The 21696-nt window shown below is 46.9% G+C and overlaps 1 protein-coding gene across 10 annotated transcripts in view; it reads right to left on the reverse strand.

Annotated features, from left to right (window-relative positions):
• AAK1 (AP2 associated kinase 1) overlaps positions 1 to 21464 on the reverse strand; it is an 87592-nt gene extending 66128 nt beyond the window's left edge. For all 10 annotated transcript variants that reach the window (XM_068421314.1, XM_068421313.1, XM_068421312.1 and 7 more), the window contains exons 1-2: positions 21285 to 21464; positions 20835 to 21166 (exon numbers count right to left, since the gene is read on the reverse strand). In XM_068421314.1, coding sequence (XP_068277415.1) covers positions 20835 to 20997 — 163 coding nt within the window. In that variant the 5' untranslated portion in view covers positions 20998 to 21166; positions 21285 to 21464. The remainder of the gene's footprint in view (positions 1 to 20834; positions 21167 to 21284) is intronic.
• Between the last annotated feature and the right edge of the window lie 232 nt (positions 21465 to 21696).

Consider the following 21696-nt stretch of genomic DNA (forward strand, 5'->3'; position numbering starts at 1 on the left):
TGCTGGATTTAAGTGATTCATGTGTATTGCAAGCCTGGAATGCTCTTGTAACCAGTAAGTCACTGGTTACACCGATCTGCAAACAAGCACAAGATGCTGCTTCCAAGCAAGCTGCAGTCACTAATGCTATGGTGAGGAAGTTTACAGAGAAGTGGCTTGCTCCTTCCATCACCCTTTCGTGATCAGCTCTTCCAGAGCTGCCTTTCACTGGTGAACGTATAAATTAGTCAAGCTCAGTAATCACACAGAATCACAGAATGTTCGGGATTGGAAGGGACCTCGAAAGATCATCTAGTCCAATCCCCCTGCCGAAGCAGGATCACCCAGATCATGTCACACATGAACGCGTCCAGGCGGGTTTTGAATGTCTCCAGAGAAGGAGACTCCACAACCTCTCTGGGCAGCCTGTTCCAGTGTTCGGTCACCCTCACCGTAAAGAAGTTTTTCCTCATATTTATGTGGAACCTCCTGTGTTCCAGCTTGCACCCATTGCCCCTTGTCCTGTCAAGGGATGTCACTGAGAAGAGCCTGGCTCCATCCTCATGACACTTGCCCTTTACATATTGATAAACATTAATGAGGTCACCCCTCAGTCTCCTCTAAGCTAAAGAGACCCAGCTCCCTCAGCCTCTCCTCATAAGGGAGATGTTCCACCCCCTTCATCATCTTCGTGGCTCTGCGCTGGACTCTCTCTAGCAGTTCCCTGCCCTTCTTGAACTGAGGGGCCCAGAACTGGACACAATATTCCAGATGCGGCCTCACCAGGACAGAGTAGAGAGGGAGGAGAACCTCTCTTGACCTGCTGACCACACCCCTTCTAATACACCCCAGGATGCCATTGGCCTTCTTGGCCACAAGGGCACACTGCTGGCTCATGGTCATCCTGCTGTCCACTAGGACCCCCAGGTCCCTTTCCCCTACGCTGCTCTCCAACAGGTCTGTCCCCAACTTGTACTGGTACATGGGGTTGTTCTTGCCCAGATGCAGGACTCTACACTTGCCCTTGTTATATTTCATTAAATTTCTCCCTGCCCAACTCTCCAGCCTGTCCAGGTCCCTCTGAATGGCAGCACTGGTGTGTCAGCCACTCCTCCCAGTTTGGTGTCATCAGCGAACTTGCTGACAGTGCACTCTATTCCCTCATCCAAGTCATTAATGAATAAGTAAGTGCAGACAAACTGTATGCTGACCACTGCACACCTTACCCTCGAGGGACACAACTGCCCTCGGGCACACCCAGGACTTCTGGAGCAACAGACCCTCCTTGTCCTTCTGGTACAGCACCACTGGGGGTGGTGGGGAAGCCATCAGAAATAGCTTGTGCTGAGAACCCCCTTCTTACCAACACGATTACTGTAGTTTCACAAAATCATTTGCTCAGTTGTTTGAGCTGCATTTAAGTTCTGCTCCAGCTCTTCAAACACACCCTATCAGATAACTATGTAAACAGCAGAGAAGAAAACAAGGTATTCCTGCAGGCAGGTTTTGTGCCTGCCAGACAACAGGTCCCCACAACAAGCCTGTTTTGTTGATGCTGAGCCAAAATAAAGCAAGTTCAACCGTAGCCGGACAGTGTTTGAAGCACCAACTCAACAGACCACTTCACCCAAGTTAATTATAGTCCAGGAGATGACTGGCTGGACTCTGCCCTGTAAGCACAAAGCAAAGCAGGATCTGCACAACCTGTACAGGATTTCACAGGATCTGCACAACCAAAGGCCTTTTCACAAGCCATTTGTGGTCCCAAAACCCACCGCATTTTCTGTTACGCTGCTGATCCACCACCCTCTGCAAGAGACAGCAGGTACGCTAAGAAAACAGAAATAGCTTCATCCAAACACAATTAGGCAGAATGTTTCCTTTTAAAATCCACGCTGAAAACACCTCCCAGAGACACTGAGTGCTGTTTGCACAGAAGCAAATGAAACATGTAGCATGATGATCTCCCAGCGACATGTTTGAGCTCTGCAATAACAGCTACAAAAAACATTTCCACCGCATGGATGTGTCTTCCCTCTTCAAACATTTTCAAGTTTTGTCTTGGATCCCATCCCTCATTTTTTTCCAAGGCTGTGTCGGATGACCCGAAAGCAGCTAGGTTCAAGGAGGAACCACCCTTCTTTTCAGTTAAGTTAGTCAAATCATTGGGCTTGAAACAGCCAACTATCAAATCATCAATTCCCACTTTAAAAAAAAAAAAAAACAAAAAAACACTGCTTCATTTTGAATTTTCTCCATCACCCTTCTACAAACAAATTAACGATATCTGGAATTACCTTAGTTCCTGATAAACGTGCTGGATGCCACTAAAAACTTTATTCTTCAAGGGTGACATTCTTTTCTGAGCTGGACAAACAATGCATGTGGGTTTTTTCCACTGAATTGTTTCCAGCTTTCTGTGTTTTAGCTCTAGCTCATCCACCTCAGAGCTCTGCATGCAAGACAGCCCACCGTGCTTTGGTACTGAAGCTGAGGGGACAGCCAAGTGCTTTTCAGATGTCCTGCCTCAGGAATATTTAGTCTCCAGGGACAGCCAGCAAGGCATTTTAAACTCCAGTTGTGCTAGCAGGCACTTAATTTTAAGTGCTTTGCTGAACCAGGCACAAAGCCACTCCTCATTTGCACAACCTGAATACTTACAGATTCTTATCCATCAAGAATTATGTCATATTTTGCCTTATCTCACAAGCCAGAAGAACTTCCTTCGCATTTACTTTCCTAAGTACAAGAGGCAGGCTCACTCCATGGTTTTTTATTTTCTTCCCCCTCTAAGTCAGGATGCTGTGATCCAGTTACAGGAAAACCACACCGACTCCCTTGCACAGGGTGTTTGCAGCTCACCATTCCCGAAGCTTCACTAAAACAGTTCCCAGCACTTATTTTTCCCATGGTCACAGCCACAACCAGCTGACACACAGACACTGCACATTACCCATCACTGGACATCATCACTTGGCAACCCCAGAACCATTTTCTCTCTGCTGCTGTACTGAGAAAGCCACCCTGCACCTCTGACACCTCTCCCTAGCTGGCATAACATGCAGTCACCTAACAAAGAGTTTTTCCCTAGTTGTGTATACACAACAGTCATTCTTGATCATAAAGCACCAAAATATTGGGGCATCTTTTCCAGGGAGAGAGATGGCTTCAGCAAACCTCCACTTTGAAATCACTTACCCTTCGCCACAAAGGAAAAAGGCCAAGGAAAACACTCTGGGCAAAGTTAAGCAATACAATCATCTGTAATTATTTTAGACAATGACCAAGCTCAGCTAACATTAGCATCAAGCTCTGCAAGCACATCAGGGAAAAGCCCTCAGATGGGCCAGTTTTCAAAGCTGGAAGAACAATCCAGGCTCAGATCTCCCCACCTCTAAACCAAGGATGAAGATGGACAAGTGCCTCATCTGTAGAAGAGGGTAAAAACATCCATGTGCCCTGGGACTCTCTCCTCAGACCACACTGGGGCTGCTGAGCTGTAGAGAGCTTCAGAAAAGCTTCCCGTTCCTGCTAGAAAGTGTCACTGAGCACCACAACGTGGGTCTCATTGTCAAGAGGGGACTCGCCGAGCAGCTCCTATCAAAAGCACCACATTTGGTCCCAAGAACACGGTGATAAAGGGAAGGAAAACAAAGGGCAACAGTCCCTATTGATCACATCTCATGTGTGATGATCGTGTGTCACCCTCCACACAGACAAATATTTGCTGGTTAATTTTTATAGGGGCTTTTTATTCTAATTATAGTTCCACTAGTCAACTGAGATGGGCGTTAGGACTATAGTGGTATTTTTGTCAGTATTAATCTGCACTAACATATTCTTTCTGCTATCTTTTATTCCACTCTTCCACTGCCCAGCAGGAGGGTATCACTGCAGCATACCTGCAAAAACACGTACGATTTCAAATCCCATTTTTCCCCTTTTGATGCAACTTCACCACTTCTGAGCCCTTTGTTTCCACGGCAGCATGTTTCACCCCAAAGTAAGTTTCCTGTTCCAATATTACCCTTTTTTATTACCAAATGTGCCCATAAACTGGGATTTGTATTGTGAAGTGTTCTGCTTTGACACATAACAAGGAATTGGAAATGGTCAGGATCACTGCACATTGTTTTTTCTGCTTTATGAAGCATCTACAACACCCTTAAAGTCAGAGATGTCAGCATTAACACCTTTAAAGGAAAATACAACAACTCCCTCAAGATTTGTTTTTGAAGTGGTTCGAGGTTTAATTAAGAAGCCACAGTAACGAGGTAGGCTGCGTTAGGGCTGTAACATCGCAGATGACAGCTGTATCAAAGAAAGTAAAGAGGACCCTGGTACAATCCATGATTTACTGAGTTCAACCTGGAACGTTATGTCTGCTCCCACATCCTCGAGATGGAGACTGTCAGAAACACAAGCAAATTGCAAGCAAATCCTCTGTTCTTGAAGTCATGGTCTTAGAGAGGATGCTACTAGGGTAGGAAAACCTGTGATTAACAAATGAGGCAAAAAATTAAGAACCTGACCAAAGAATGCATGGGTCAGTGTGACAACATACTACTCATAGCAGAAGTATGAAGGCCCTGCTTACACAACTCACGTCCCTGAGCTCTGCTTTGCAGACATGAGCTCTGCAGGCTGTCTCCAGAAAGCAAATTTGTGCTGGAAGGGCACCTTCAGGTGTCCAGCCAGGGAAAGTCCAGAAAAGACCCCTCAAACCGCAGCATCTCATAGTAAGAGATAGTAACAAGTCATCCTAAAAGGATGGGACTGAAGGTTCACCCAGAAACCCTTCTCATTGCATTTTGGGTATGGCACAACATATTACCAACAGGAAGAAACATTTTTAGAGGTTTCCCAGTACTGCCAGGTATCACAAAGGGCCCTGACTGTTGCCAAGAATCCAGTCTTAAAAGTGACCATTACTCACAAGCCTGCTTCGGTCTGGTAAAAGATTAATCACCGATACAGTCAAACAGCATTTCCTACACCCTCTGCTATTTTAGGAGGCAGTAGGAGGTAGGCTGCTACTATAAAGCCTGCGGACAAAGGGGCACTACAGATTTCCCCAAGCAAAGACACCAGGCTCACTGCAGTTAAAGAGGTAACTGCAGGATCACTAGCATGGCCTCCGGTATTTTCTTCCTTTTTCATCATCATCTCCACTTAAGCAGCATCCATAAGGTGAGCGCTCTGGGCCTTCAAACTTCTCTCTCCCTCCAGTGGTTTTACAGCTTTATGACTAACATACAAAACCTGCGTTAAAAAAAAAAAAAAAGAGGGATTTATTCTTGCCCCAGTGGAGTCAAATGCAGGTAGGTCGAGGATGACAAGATTAACGGACAGATGGAAGCTTTCTCCAGCCTCATTTCACCCTCTCCAAATTGCAATAGGATGCAGGTGAGCAACCCAGGACTGTCTCGTTGAGAAAGCATGGCCCTATGTCACCATGTGGCACAGGATTTCACCTGACTCAGCCTCTCACTTACAGGTGAGACTGACAACGCCCACAGTCACTCCTGACACATCAAACCTGTTCTTCACTCTGCTCACACATTCTCCACATGCTCGAGCAGCTTATTCCTGGGGTGGTGTTACCCTCACCAAGCTCTCCATTGACTTGATTTCAACCCCAGATTCTTACCCTACACGCCACAGACATCAACAAGCTGCTGCCAGCCTTTTCTCCCCAACCTCCTGCCCAGCTGGAGGTATGGTATCCCAGACCAAAAACACTTGAAGCAGCGGTGGCTGCATTAACATTCTCCTTTGTGTTTGTATTTTATTGTTTTATTACTACATGTCGGAGTGTCATTCATCATGACACTTGGGGTTTGGGATTTAATTAATACCTATGACTCACGCTCCCACCCAGTTCCATAATCCCCTGGTTATATTAGGGTATTTACATGTTATTTTATACCCATGTAAGTGAAGATTATTCACCCTCAAGTTGCACGCACAGAAATCACACAGCCTATCCTAGAGGCACAGGCTTGCATCATGCCTCAGGAGTACGTGGACATAATTGGTGTTTGTTTCCCACGATCCAGGCTACAAAATCAGGATTTTCTTTACCTAGGCTAAGCTGCACCAACAGCTTGCAAGCTCGAGCACAAAGCAGCGACAGGGCGTGCTCAGCCACCAGCTGACACAGAACAGGCTCATACACAGAAACCCACAGCTATGAGTGTGGCTTGAACGACTTTCTGAAGGTGGCAACGAGAACAGAGAGGTGAAACGCAGGACACACGGCACAGACAACAGAACAAGCAGCAGCCTCTGCAGAACCAGGGAGGCCTGAATGTGAATCTCCTGCTCTTACTACACCCAAGTTCCTGTAACTCCAAGCTGCGGGCGTGTTTGTGTGTGTGTGCATGTGTGTTATAAACCAAAAGAGACCAGTTCTGAACAAGAACAAAACAAAACCCCTTATCCCCTGCCAACAGGCTCTCCAGCTGAGAAAAGCAGATAATAACGCTAAACTAAACAGGTCTACTCTCAGCCGAGATTTTCAACCTCAAAGGAAATAACAAGCTTGACTTAGTTGGGTTTTGTTTTGGGGTTTGTTTTTTTTTTTTAAGTCAGTTGACTTATCTAAAGCATAACAGTGCCAAGTTTAAGGGACTGCTTCAATCTAAAAGGCCTGCCCCAGCATCTCCTAGAGCAGTATTTGGAGCAAGCTATTAAGATGAACTCCACGTATCAGGAATACAAACCACAGGTCTCTGCAGGATAGAAAGTAGGGTTGGAGCGAGTCCAGAGGAGGGCGACCAAGCTGGGGAAGGGTCTGGAGGGTCTGACCTCCGAGGAACGGCTGAGGGAGCTGGGGGTGTTTAGCCTGGAGAAGAGGAGGCTCAGAGGTGCCCTTAGTGCAGTCTACAACTACCTGAAGGGAGGTTGTAGTGAAGTGGGAGTCAGCCTCTTCTCCCAGGCAACCAGCGATAGGACAAGAGGACACAGCCTCAAGCTTTGCCAGGGGAGGGTCAGGTTGGACATTAGGAAGCATTTCTTCTCAGAAAGGGTTATTAGACTTTGGAAGGCGCTGCCCAGGGAGGTGGTGGAGTCACCATCTCTGGAGGGGTTTAAGACAAGACTGGACATGGCACTTAGTGCCCTGGTCTAGTGGACATGGTGGTGTCAGGGCAACGGTTGGACTCGATGATCCCTGAGGGCTCTTCCAACCTCATTGATTCTGTGATTCTGTCTCTGCACAGTACTGCAGGGGTTCTCCTTCAGCTCGAGGGCTCTAAAACACAAAGATACAAGTCCTTATAGTCCACACAGGCCTAAGAGCTATGAAGCAAAGAAGACAGCAGAAAACTGTCTTAAATATACCACGTCTAAAAATACCACGCTTCCTTTCACGCACGGGAGCAGTCCCTGGGAAGCTCCCCATGCTCATTTCCAAGGGGAAAGATACAGCTCTCTGTATCTTCCCTCACCATATTCACCTGTCCAGGGAGTTAAACACCATTAAAACAAATATCAGCGTAGATTCTGGTTGGTTTAGTGACCTTTCAGTTGTAGGTTAGTCTGTCTCTTTGAGCTGCTTCCATTGCCCTTAAACAGCACTCTAAAAGGCTTCATACTGGAGTGGAGATAGAACTGCTCTGGGAAACTTATCAAATCAGATCTTGAAATATCAACCGCCAATTAAACAGTCTGAATATTTACGAGTTATCTTGAGGGCAAGAAAAAAAAAGCAAACCACTAACTCTAGCTTAAAGAGCTTCGTCTGCGTAAGTAGCAATGGTCACAATCACTCAAATTTCATCCATGTTCTGACCATTTTAAGTGGCTGCAGGAGCGAATCAGAGCTTCAGAACTGTGGGGAAAGTAGATAGCACCTAGATAAAGCATAAAGGACACCTAGTACTTCAAGACAGGAAACCTGAAACAGGCACAAATATCAGGAGAACCAGCTGAAAGCTGCATCCCCCCAGATGAGATACTAAGTAGATGGAAAATTAGCTAAGCAGGTATATCTGCAACAAGGTCAAGAATGTAATAGTGACCAGACTCAAAAGAAGATTGTAAGTGACACAACTGTAAGAAGTCGAGAGAGCTCCGAGTTAAACTGTGCAGCTTCTCACTTTATAAACACTTTAGTGCTACTTTAACTAAAGAAACTATATGAGGAACATGGATACAGGTTGTGTGTGCATCAAGCTACCCAAGGACAGCATCCTCCTGCCACAGGACAAACTCTCGAAGAATATTCGAACTTTGCTGGGCAGCAGCCCCATAAAACGACCAACCCACTTCCCTCCTTGCAGAGCATGCCAGGACTGTACACAACTCCCTTCCTCCTAGGAAAGGCCGGGGCTTCCCAGGTTTGGCCCTACCACCAGAGGAAAGCAGTGTTGGGAATTCATGGTAGATTCTGAGTTCACCTGGTTCATATTCGTATCAACACCAGTTCTGAGCAGAGCAGGTCATAAACTCACATTCAATCCTCTGTTTCGCACGGACAGCCTGTGGCAGAGAGGATTACACACGCGGCCCTACAGCTCCAGGGGTGAGAAGGTTCAGGCACGAGGCTCTGAACTCTTCACAGAATCACAGAATCAACCAGGTTGGAAGAGCCCTCTGGGATCATCGAGTCCAACCATTGCCCTGACACCACCATGGCAACTAGACCAGGGCACTAAGTGCCATGTCCAGGCTTTTCTTAAACCCCTCCAGAGATGGTGACTCCACCACCTCCCTGGGCAGCCCCTTCCAATGGCTAATGACCCTTGCTGACAAGAAATGCTTCCTAATGTCCAACCTGACCCTCCCCTGGCGAAGCTTGAGGCTGTGTCCTCTTGTCCTATTGCTAGTTGTCCAGAAGAAGAGGCCTTCCACCAATGATAACCATTTTAAGTAGCAAGAAATTCTCCATGCAGCTCACAGCTGAGCTGGAAAGAATTCGGTCTCCACAAAGTAAATTTGCACATACGAGCAATACAGTTTGCACGTTCTATTGGCTTAAAAGAAAAGGAGCCTCCACTGCTGGCCAGCAACAACCAGTTAGGCAGCTTCATGCTGAGCGAGTTCGCTGGGCACGGAAAGCCCAGCACCTGCGTCAGTTTTGTGCCGGGTACACAACGCAACTGCTGCACAACTGATTTAGTGGGAAGCAGGGGAAAGAAAAAAAGGAAAAAACCCAAACAGCTACAAAGATATCTCCAGTCATGCACATCCATTAGACCACAAACACCATCAAGGCACAGATCTGCATCCAACATTGCAAAAAAAAAAAAGCCCAAGGTGTGCAGGTGAAGCCCCGCTTTTTAGAAACTCCTCTCACTACCAGCTCAAGAAAGCAGCAGCTCTCACAGCTCCAGCTGTAGCACTGCTTAAGCTCTAGTCTTTAAATACCACCAGGCAAACTTTAACAGAACATCCAGCCTATCTAACAGAGCAAAGGACTCCTCCCCAGGTAAAACAAAGGCTCAAGCTCACGTAGAGCTCGTGGGTCAGATTCTCAGCAAGAGTAAAGCAGGGACATAGTTAACCCTACACAGATTTACCATAGCTGAGAATCCTAATGTGATTATCCAATATTACCAACATAATTATAGGGCCCTCGCTTAGTGTCATCGCTGCAATATCTAGGCCATGACAAGACAGATTTAGATTTACAGGCTCCACCCTCTTCCAGGCACTTTTTAAATCGGCAGGACGTCATAGTTAATGTTAGCGTGGCAGTCGGCCACGAGTGCCTGAATTGTGCAAAATAATACAACCAGAAACGTCACTCAGTCCAGAACAGAAGCAGAGTCTTTGTGTCTCCTAATTTTCGGAGAGCAAGACTAGTTGGCATGGGATTGTTGTGGGTTTTTTGGGTGAACATTTAGTTTATTAGCTGTGACACTCACAACTGCGAACAGCCACAAAATATTTACACACTCACAGGCATTTTCACTGCATCGATGACCTGAGAAAGCTTAACTGCCTTTTCCTCACTTCTCTGGGGTTTATTTTGATAGGTCTGATTTAAAGCTGTTTAGCTTCATTTCTTTGCATTTTTCAGGACCCTGTCTCATTACAGATCTTTAAGAGTCACTCCTCTCTCCCAGACGATACCCCTTCAACTCCCAGCCAGTTCCATTGAGAAAGTCAGAAAAGGAAGCTGTAAATCACAAGGCAGCAGAGCAAGGAGGGGAGAAAAAAAGGGGGGGAGGGGGAAAGTAAATTAATCTCTGCCACACAACAACATATCAGAAGCCTGAAATAATCAGTGGGCAAAATTCATCCTATGCATTAACTCTGCATCCCCTTTCCAAAAGCTCTAGTCCAAGGGCAGCAATAGCTTGGCACACCACCCACCCTCCAAGAACACAGTCAGAACACAGCCTGGACACCTTCATTTAGGAGCATTAAAGTCTCACAGTATTTGTAACAGCAATTTCAAAACAAAGAGCAGCTCACTAAAGGCTGTGGAACTGTACTGGCCTTCACAGTAGGAAGCACGTTTAGACGTTCACGTGGGTAGGTTTGCTAGGCATGTGCTCCGCTTTACAGTCTTATGCAGCCACTCGATTCTTCCCTGACAGGCAGACTCGGAAACCCAAAGCTGATGGAGTAGTGTTTTATTACTATGCAGCAAGATACACTGCCTCCAAGTAGATTACTTGGCAAAGCAGACTCAGTCCCTCTCTATTGTGACAATTCTAGTCCTTGAACTTCCACTGTAAGACTGCAAAAAAAAATTAATGGGTCATGAATAACTCACAGCTTAAAAAAAAAAGCATTTGTTTAGTTATCAGTCAGCCCCCTAAAAAGCACATTTCAGCTGCTATTATTCCAAGCAGCTGCTAAAAGCATCTGAGGCCTCATTCATCTCCAAGTGAAATTAGCAATGGCATAAACATGCTGCAGAGCATGACTGTTTTTGAGTGAACATGACTGGAACTGCAAAGCCAGCAAGAAGCTGCAGCAACTGCACGCAGCTGAAAAGCTTCACTGGCAAGGCAAGGAAGCGGTGAATCACGTCGACAGCAGAGGAGAGAAAAAATAAAACTAGCTGAGCAGAGAGCAGGTTGTAGCTGGAGGTAGGGAAGAAGGAGAAAGTAAGAATAAGCTGGCCAGGGCTGGGACTGGTTTTTAACTGGAGTTGCTTGCAAGGGCCAGCCAGAGCGGGCTTACTGGAGCCCTTAAGTGCTATGGTAACAGCAAACTCCACTTGGGAAGCAATTATGCAAGGATCCAGAGAGCTCATGGCAACAGACAAGTTCGACATTTAGGAATTTTGATTACTATGGTAGCACCCAGACATCCCTACTGAGCAAAGCAGCATGAAAAACACACGAGAAACCCTGATACACACATTGTAGGAAAAGCTCAAGCTTACAGCTAACACAATACTATAAGAGCTTCACAACAGTGTGTGGAGGTTTGTTTCAAACAAGTTTCTTCTGCTTAAACCCAGGAATCCAGAGTTCAACCTTTTCAGGTCTCCCATGTAACTACGGGTATACTCTTGAGCCACAGAAGTGCCATCTCACTGAGTAACAGGAAAATGCAACTTAAGGGCTACATAATATTCCTCTAGAAGAGGGTATGCTAATCGAACCCTGAAGACAGCAATGAACTTTTCAACTCCTCCGTACATGCCAAGCATGGAGAGAGGGATCTACTATCCCACCAGGCAGCTCTCAGAGAATTCAAACCACTAGGTAGAGTCAGGAGCACACAGCATCCATCATTCAGCACAGGGAAATATAAAATAAATTTAAAAAAAAATAAGATATCAGCCCTACATGAAGGATGGCTTTGAGTTTTTCCACACACACACAGGCGAGGACGGAGAGAGATATGAATAGGCATATGCCTGCCTGGTCATTTGTCAGATGTCCAGAAACACGGAAGGGTTGCAGGGGTCCAGAACCTGCAGTCTTGTGACTGTTACTCACAAGCCTCATAATTATTAGGGATTTAATTCATCAGCTCAAAGGAACTTACATAACTGCTTGAGAATCCCAACTTACATATAATATACCAATAGACACATTTCTAGCCTGCTCATAGCAGAAAAAGCTTCAAAGGTACAACAGAAGTGCTTCTTATGTTGTTAAGTTTAAGGCAAAAGGTAGAAAACCACCATCTGTCCCACTCCAAAAATAGCATCATTTTCATTTAAAAAAAAAAAAAAACAATACGTTTAATCCTGTCACATGTTCTGTCGAACGCTGTGTGAGCAAGGCTGAGTTTGTGTGTTTCCTGTGGTCTCTGAATAACATCAGATCTTTAGAAGATACTGTGTGTTAATTATCCCATCGTGATCAGCTGTAAGATTACAGCTGCTTGCACCCAGCCATGCATCTTTCTGAACACGTCTCCTAAAGGGCAGCACACGAGCACATTTTGGTACCGCACACAAACGCTGAGCCTCGGCAGGCACAGGCAAGGGCAGCCAGGCAGCTCCCAGGAGCCGGGCAGTCTTTGTTCTGGGCTTGCATGATGTGACACAGGGCCCTAGTCCACGATAAAAGTTCCTCGATACTATGGTGACATGAATATTAATGACACTGTGGTTAAAACACCAGACGAGGAGTTACATTTGCATTTAACACAAGGCTTTGTCACTGCTTTCCTACATCGCCCTTATCAAATTGCCACATCTTTACAGGCTTCGGTTTCTCATTTGTAAAATAATTTGATAAGCCTTCCTTCCACCATCTGTCTGTCTGCTTTGCAGAGAGGGAGAGGGGAACGACCACGCACAGAACCGCAAGTTGTACGACACCTGGTACAAGGGGGTCTTTATGTTCACTGAAGAGCAGAGACAGCACAACAGTTCAAACTACAACTGGTAATCGGGCACAGAAACAGAAAGGTAAACTCATATTCACATTCCTTAAGTACATCTTGTAATTCAAAAGCAATGGGTAAAGGCCAAAAGAAAGGCTCCGACTTTCAGCAGAATTTTTCTTGCCAGAAACACGCACTCAAGACACCCCAGGACAGTCTGACCCAAGTCCGTACTGCCCCTTCCCCTTCTCTCTGCCATGCTGTCCCTCCTTCACCCTTTGCCACCCCACAACCCACACATCAGTGCTCTGCGATGCATTTTTTTTTTTTACTTCCTTACAAACGTAACCAATAAGAAAAAAAGAACATCAGAACCAGCAGGATCTTACCAGTTGACAGCTGAGGCTGGCTTCTTGTGTCATCTTAAATTCACCTACTTGTACAAGGGCTGTAACGAACAGGCAGCCACCAAAGCGCTTCAGTCAGAACACGCTCAACTTTGCAAGCGGCGCTTGCTAAAATTCCCCGGGAATATTCAGCGCACATCAGCCAGCGCCCACATCACCTGCTCCCCAACACGGTTACGAGCGTCCTGCTCACACTACCCGCACTGCAAGGGGGAACTAAGGCACAAAGACATCACATGAGTTTAGCAGGTAGCTCTCAAGTGTGTAAGCTGCCTAATAGGACGTTTGCAGAACTCCCGTCAAAGCAACAGGGGTCTTACAAAGACAGAACCTTTCCATCCCAGCCACCCTTGCTCATCCTGCCCTTACCCCAACTCTCTCCCCAGAGAGAAGCAGCACTGCCTCTTCCCTCCAGCCAACGTCTCCTGCCTGTTTGTGCTGAATCCCAGGGGGCTGGTTATTCCTTGTTATTCATCTACTCTCTGCACACCACACCTACGCCTGCCTAACAAGAGCTGCTACAATACCTGGCTAAAAAAAAAAGGCAGCTGTGTCAGCACACAGGTATATGCATGCACACACGTGCTATCACAGATCCTTCTCCTAACTTAAAAGGATATTTTCTTTAAGAATTTCACCCTATCTTTCATGCCACCAATCATCTGCATATCCTCTGGTATTAGATACTTCTTGCCAAAGGTCATGAAGAGAGTTATTAGACCAGAGCCCAAGGGTCAACAGCAGCCACAAATATCTTCATGTGAACACACGGCAGTCATAAGGCAGGGATTTCCTATCGATCCAGCTCACTCCTCCGAAGCCGCAGCTAAATGCTGGAGAGAAGGTCTTTATATCTGAAGCACTTCACAAGCCAGAAGCAATTAATCCTTCAGAGGCTCATGACAGGTAACCAAAGTATCACTGACTTAGCAGGTAGGTCGTGCAGAGAAGACACATAAAGCAGTAGGTCTGCAATTCTGGGCTCCTCTCACATTAGCACTGATTATTTGTGTTCATTTTAAGTATTTTAAAACACTTTGAAAGTTTGAGTTTCACATCACTCTCACTCTGCATCTCTTTCAGAGGCAAGCTCCGAGACTAGTTTACTGCTGCCATTAGAGTTGTGCAGCAAAAGCACATGTCAGCCTTGCAAGCATCATTTAGCTTACAGAAGTATAGGATGTACAAGCTAAAACTTGATCTGAATAACATCTGTGCATTTAGATAGCTTCAGAATATCATATCTTTTACTGTCACAGCCTTGAGAACAGCATGCCAGATTGCTTTTTTAAGTTCACACAGTCACATTTTGGGGTCACCTCCCTATCACTGCCCTACAAACACCAAACTGGAAGTAAAACCAGCATGTTCCAACCAGTGAATGAATGAATATCAGATCTACCTGTCCTCATCACAGCACCAGCTAGCTTCCAGCTCAGCTGTGTGGTGGATGTACATGCACACAAAGTCTCTGCTTGGGGAACTCAGCTGCTGATGGCTCTTTTTATTTTTAATCTATGAGATCACCCGTCACTGGTACATAATTTGTTTCTGCAAAACCATGAAGCAAACCAGATGCTATGAGCACCTTGTTCCAAAAAAAGTCTTTAATCCAATCCTGTGACACATGGCCCAGGGTCCTGATGTCAGCATGGGTGCTGCCACAGAGCAAGCCTAAATTTATGCCCAAATCACATGTGAGCCAAGAGCACGACCATTTAAAACACACAGAGGCAACATTTTGAGAGAAAACACAGACTGCAATTAAAGCACTCAATCTGGAAGGCCAGAGATCAATGCCTGACTTGGCCACACATACTCTGCATTGCTTCACCTGCATATCTCAGTGTATTATTTCCCAGCAGCCCTGAAAGGAACGGAAGGACATTTTCACAGACTGTGCCAGGGCTCGGATACTCTGGCAAGAGGGTAGCAAGAGCTCCTCACATTAGAGGAGCTGCAGCAGCTCTCCTCTGCTTTCACTCTACTTCGGGCAGCTAACAATAACCTTCATTTCATTTAGCAGCAATTCCTGGACCTCCTACAAAAGGAGAAAAGGAAAGTTTCCATAATGATAAAAAGCCACAAATGAGAGAGAATTACCTTGCCACTGTGTTTCACTTCAGCCTTTCCAAATCTTTTCCTGGCGCTTGTAAACCACTGTCAGTATTGCTCCTACATTCAACAAAGTACAGCAGCCAGTATCTGATTGCCACAAGGACAGCCTGCACCTTCCCCCATCCAAGAAAGAAGGCATCCTTCCCTGGGAAACTTATTTATTCAGTTACCTCTCCTTATCAAAAGAGAACTCCTTCGTAAACAGAGTTTGCTTATGGCATGTTTCTCCTGAGAGACTTCCCGTCTCCTTCCACATGTGAAACACGAGTAAACACTTACTTAGTACAAATGAAGGCAAATGGGTTGTGACTTTCCAGAAGAGCAGCAGCAAGCCCTGCAGCTGGCAAGCTGCTGTTCCAACGGGCACAGCCTCAGCCTGCCCAAATCACTATTTTCACTGAAAAAAAGTCACCTTCAAAGGAAGCAGCTTCCAGTCTCAATGCAACCTAGTCAGTTCTGACCCCTTATTAGCCATGATTAATGCAGGTGGGTGAGTTTGGAAGTGCTAAACCCAAAGTGGATTCCAGCTTGTCTTCGGCACATTTATAACTTACCACCTGCTCCGTTCAACTGCTAACAAGCTCCTGTACAAAGGGGAGAAGGCCCACGACACAATAAAAACACTGTGGCAGTACATGTTCTCCTTAGATCCAAAATGTCATTGCCGGTGTCGCAACTAGAGGTCAGCAACCTGTTCATATACAACTACTAGAACACTTCCACAAGACCCAAGTTGGATACTTAAACCCCGTACTTTCCCCAGCCAGGATCCCAAAACTAAGCTTTCTTATACTAAGTAACTGACAACTTCATAATGCTGTTGCAGGACCACTTGAATTAGAAACTATTTTAACATGGAAGGTTCTTTCTTGGGAAGACAACTGCAGAAAACTCGTCCCGCCGTGACTGCACTGGTCTAACACTGCCATTAAATATGCTTTTAGCTAATACAGATATTACGTAAGAAAGTAGCCAGCCCTGTGTACAACCCCAGACCCATTCTCTGACATGTCACAAAGTGAGGCTAGGTAACATAAGTCTCTGGGCTACACAGCTTCTTACACAGTTAAATCCACTAATATCTTCCTTTTCTTCCTGATAACATCTAGGGACATGGTGCACGCTCTGCCCCAGCAAAATCTGTGCTGCTAAAATCACGAAAGCACTTGGGATACCTCGACATTTACCCAATAACTCATTTGGGATTCTTCACCAGTTTGCCTGGCTTGTGTACTCAAAAAAACAGAGGAGCCAGTATCCTACCCAGCAGTGCACAGCAGTGTACATGCCCTGCCTCACAAGGTACACAGGAAAAGCAATGGGGGAAAAAAAAATTAAAAATCACATGTCCCATTCCAAGAGTAGAAATAGTTTAATTCCTAATCCAAATGTCACTGGTCAGCTGATTAGCAGCTGGCACTTGGCAGAAGCTAGAAGGCAATAACTGACAAAATACACTTCAAAGTGATGTCTTGAACCCAACCACACTGGAATTGGGTTGAGGATCACGTAAATCTGCAACATTTACCTCAGATGGGGTTTGTTTTAAAGTGAGGTTATTTCAGAAGACGCTCACATGTAATTTGAGTGACTTCAGGTTACGGTGCTGCACACTCCAGGGAAATGGAGCGCTGGATGTAAGCCAAGGAGAGGGGTCAGCAGAAGCCCTCTGCAATTAGCCCAACCGCACACTGAGGCAGCTCAGGGGGCCACCTTCCCCACGGGGCACAGGTTGAGCTTTCATAGCCTTACCAAGCTCTTCATGCACACGTTGGCCTGCAGATCTGCTAAAGAAAACCACGATGAAACCTTCTAACGATGTCTGTTTTTTCAAAATGGAGTAAAAAAATACAGCTGGCAACTTTAAGCCGATTTTGCACTGTTTTCTAATGTCTACCATTAAATGCTTTGAAATACACATTAGCTAGCAGCACACACAGGCACTTATCTGAAAAAAATTCAGTGAAATATCTGATAACTATTAAACTTGACTCCCCTAACCTATACATTTTAAGGGGAAAAGACTACAAGTAGCACCTTCAGAGAAATACTATTAATTAAAAAAGTGACTTTTCATAGACCTGAAGAAACGCAGCCTGTATCTTTTGCTAGAAGTAGACAAGCAAAATCCTAGCTTGAACACGCACCCCATCAACACTTACGTACCTTGGATCAATTCAGCACTCTCACAATCTTGCAGGTACACAGAGTACCACAAAACACGGTCCCCTGAGAACTGGACACTGAGGCAATCCCCGTCGTGTTTGTTATAGCTCAGAGGAGTACGTGTGGCTCGTGGTACTCTGCTACACACACACATCACACAAACTCCTTAGCAAATTTCTGATTTCTAGCAACATCCTTCTAAATGTTTCTGCTGCTCTCGTCCTCATCACAGAGACACCATCCTCCTTATAGCTCCAGCGTGGGGTTTTTGGGTGGGTTGTTGAGGTTTTTTTTTCCACCCTACACTCAGGCAGAAACAAAAAGCAGCATCCAATTTGATCACACTGTTTTGGTTTCTTTTCATAAACAAAACAGTAAGATAGTAGCCTGACTCACCCACACACTCAAATGCCTCCTGGGCACTCACCTCAGCTCTACTAAACACCAGTCACCTTAAAGTCAGCAACAACCCCTTCAGCCCATACTGGAGATCTACGACTTTAACCCCGGCCTTGCAGAACGCCAAGGCCAGCAGTGCTGTCCTCCCACAGCAGTTAATCCTCATGCAAACTTTAAGGGGAATTTTTCAAGAGATTATTCATGCTAATATATGGATTACAGCAAGATGACTACAAAGACTCAACTAAGAATCACCTATTGCAATACACTGTTTGTAACAAAAAAAAAATACTGATTCACCAGTATTATAACACCACGGACAAACAACCATTCAAGTTCCTTCTATATTATTCCCATCTACTTCCTTCCAAAAGGAAGGAATGTTCCTCCCCACCCAGGAAAGCAAGTATCCAGACACAACTATTTTTAAGGGGGTGGGGGGTATACCTAACCGCAGCAGATATTTTGGGGGATCTACGCAAGAGCCTGCGAGCACACGGAGCCATCTGCCATCTGGCACACTTCACAGCGCCTGCATCACAGGCTCCTGGGCCAGGGAGCAGTCATCTTCAGCAGGGTTGCTCAGCAGAATTGAGGGTGACCAGTCACAGCTTTGACAGAGGTAAATCCCAACATTTTAATTCCAAAAGTTCTGGTTCAACCAGTTCCTCTGGCTTGCAACTGAAGTCTCCCCCACAGCATCCATCATCGTTTCAGAGCCTCTTTCTTTTAAGCCAATTTTACATCTCATTTATTTTCTAGGCTTCACATGCTGCACCAAAACACAGGCCTCTCCTCTCCCTTCTAAAGGAACGGGGATGAGAGATATTTCTTTCCCAGACAGGATACTCCTCCTCCTCCTCCTCCTCCAAAGTGCTTCCCAAGGGACTTTTCCTTTTAGCAGAAATAGCCAAGACTTCACAAGTTGCCTTTTCAACACTGCTGAACCACCAAAATTCATGACAGACACAAAAAAGTTTTCCAGCCGAGGATTCAGATGTCAGTAAGTGCAGGGACCAGGTTGCCAGAGAGCTCCCCAGGTCTCCAGCTGAGTCAGTGAAAAAATGCTGTTTACCAGTACTTGGGGAGCACACGCAGCTACACCAAAAGCCAGAAGTATGCAGAGCTGCAGCACTGCTGACCCACACTGACTCCTCAGATGACCCACCCTTCCTATAAAGGAAATGGCATTTTCACCACTCTCTTCCCATCAAAAGGTGACAATCTGCAAACCTACAAGCCACCTTGCTCTTGTCCCCTTGGAGACTTCACTCACCACGCAGAAGGATTGCCTGCACCAGTCTAACTGTGAGGAAAAACACCTGTGTCACACATTTCACCAAAAGAACTTCCTTTGCCTTATAACATGCTCCCATTTTACAGGCCTGCTGCACCTCACCTGGCCTGTGCACGTAGATCTAATAGTTGTAGGCGACCAGGCCATGCTCCATCCCAGAGGCCAGCCAAGAAACCAGGAATGACAGTAAAAAGCCCTCACAAGCAGCAGTTCCTCCAGGACAGCGAGGTACGGAGGGGAAGCAGCTCTCCTGTGCAATCTGTGCTCCCACCTCGCACCTTTGGTGGCCGTGGCTCAGGCCTGCCAAGCAGGAGGGACCCAGTGACACACAGGCTCGCTTCCTGGTGCCGTCAGCACCGGGGCAGAACCTGCCAACAGATTATTCATCAGCAAAAAAAGCCCCTTTTTTCCCATGTTACCAGGATGAGGCCAGCCTGCATTTAAAAAAAAAACAACAGACTGTGACATCTTCTCAGGTTTAGCTCATACAGTTCCTAAGCTCCCAGGGCCAAAAGGGCCTTGGAAATATCAGCCAAGGCAAACCTATATTGCAAATTTCCTATCAGGAAAAAAAAAAAAAAAATCACTATAGTTACTAGTTGAAGGACTGTTTTCAGTGCTCAGCTCAGCATGCAGCAGAACATATCAGAAACCATGTCTGAAAGATGGTCACAGATCTATTTTCTTGTACACTGTGGTGACTTTTCACAAACCTGAAGGCACACAGCGTACGCAGAGTCCCTTTTCCATTTTAGGGTTCTTTCTGTAAAAGCCAGCACAGGTCCTCCCACTCAGCTCTCATACAGCAGCTACCCTCTCCTTCGCAATTACAAGTTCAAAACAAAACACTGTTTTGACTGAAATTGCAAAGGATGCTGCACAGGAGATGGCCCAGGAGCAGGTCTAAGGAGGCCAACATCTCTCTGAAGGTCGAGGCTAAGGTTACCAGCCAGAGCCATTCATAAGGTTCCTTATAACCCAAACAAATTAAATGTAAAATAATAGTTAAAGCAGCAATGCTGGTTACAATTTAAAAAATACCACCAGCAGCTTGCTGCACTACAAGGACTGTACACGTAAAGAGTTTCATAATCCCTAATGTTCATTTTTAGTTCTTTAATTGTTTCATTTCGGAAAAAAAATGCAATTGGGATTACTGCTTCCCCTGCAGAAACCCCACACAAACAGAAATCCCTCATCCTAGATCACAGCTAGCTCTACTCAGCCCACCTATGTGCGTGACATATCTACAAGGAATTTACTCCAGTGTGTTATTCCTCTCTGCTTAAGGTAGGAAAGAAGGCAACCGGCTGAAGAAAGTTAGAGTGAAGACCACTACTTTGTTTACAGCACCTTGTTCTGCACCAAAACATTTGATGATTTTAGGGTTTTTTTTAAAAAAATGCCAGTTTAGGAAAGGTGGGAAACAATTAACTTCTGAAATCCCCTCAATTTCTAAAGCATTTAAAAAAAAACTAAACCCAAACCAAAACCAGCAAACCCACACTGGGCTTACACATGGGAAGACCAAAAATGTCAGCTTGCAGATGCCACTGGATTGCAAGTCTGTCAAGGGAAATGAAATATCAGGGGAGCCAGGGATAGAGGGGGAGGCGGAGTGCACGGGAAAGGCCAAAGCCTCCCTTTCCAGCTTTGTGAGGGAAACGGGGAGGGAAAAGAAGCAAAAGCAGAGCGCCCTGCAAAAGGCACTGGGGTCTTACCTTCCGCCAGCACCTCGTCCACCGTCACCTGGTACCGGCCGATGCTGAACACCCTGCCGATGTACCCGCTGCCCGGGCCACCGCCGCCGCCTCCACCGCCGCTGGTGCCCGATCCAGGGCCAGAGCCACCCTGCTCCCGACGCGAGTCGAAAAACTTCTTCATTTCTCAGGCGGCAGCAGCTGCCTGGTTATGGGGGCGATGCTATTTTTAAGGTCCCAAACCCCGTCCGTGTTCCTCCTGCAGCCCGGTCGGGGCCGGCGAGGAGGACCCGGGGCCGCTCGCCTTGTGGGGCCAAGCAGAGCAGGCGCGCTGTCCTCCGGGGGATTCACACCTGCAAAAACCACAGCGGGAGGATAACGGGAGGGGAAAGGCGGTTACCCCACACCGCGGCCTGAGCCACAGCAGCCCCCTCAGGGCCGCCCTAACTGCCAGGGCCCCCCGCCCGGTACCTCTCTGCGGGCGGGGGGTGCCTCCATACACCCCGCAGCGGCGCCCAGGGCCGCCCGGCCTGCCGCAGCCCCACCGCGGCGGGTCACGGCGGGGGCCGCCTGCACGGAGGGCCCGGGGCCCGCATCGCTGCCTCGGCGGAGCGCCCGGCGGCCACCGAGCCCGTCACCGACCGACCCCACCGCCCCCCGCCAGCCCCATCCGACCAGGAAATGGGCTGGCACAGGAAGTCCCGGCTGCCGCCGGGAGCACCGCCCCCGCCGCCTCCGCCAGCCCGGAGGGCTCGGCCCGGCCCCGCCGCCCCAGGATGCCCCCCCCTCCACGCCCCGCCGGCGGAGCCACCCGGCAGCGCGGCCGCCACCCCCCGCCCCACAGCGCGGCGCAGGGGCGAACGCCCTTCGCTGAGGGGGGGAC

Source organism: Nyctibius grandis, chromosome 33 (assembly GCF_013368605.1).
Source record: "Nyctibius grandis isolate bNycGra1 chromosome 33, bNycGra1.pri, whole genome shotgun sequence".
Classification (NCBI taxonomy): domain Eukaryota; kingdom Metazoa; phylum Chordata; class Aves; order Nyctibiiformes; family Nyctibiidae; genus Nyctibius; species Nyctibius grandis.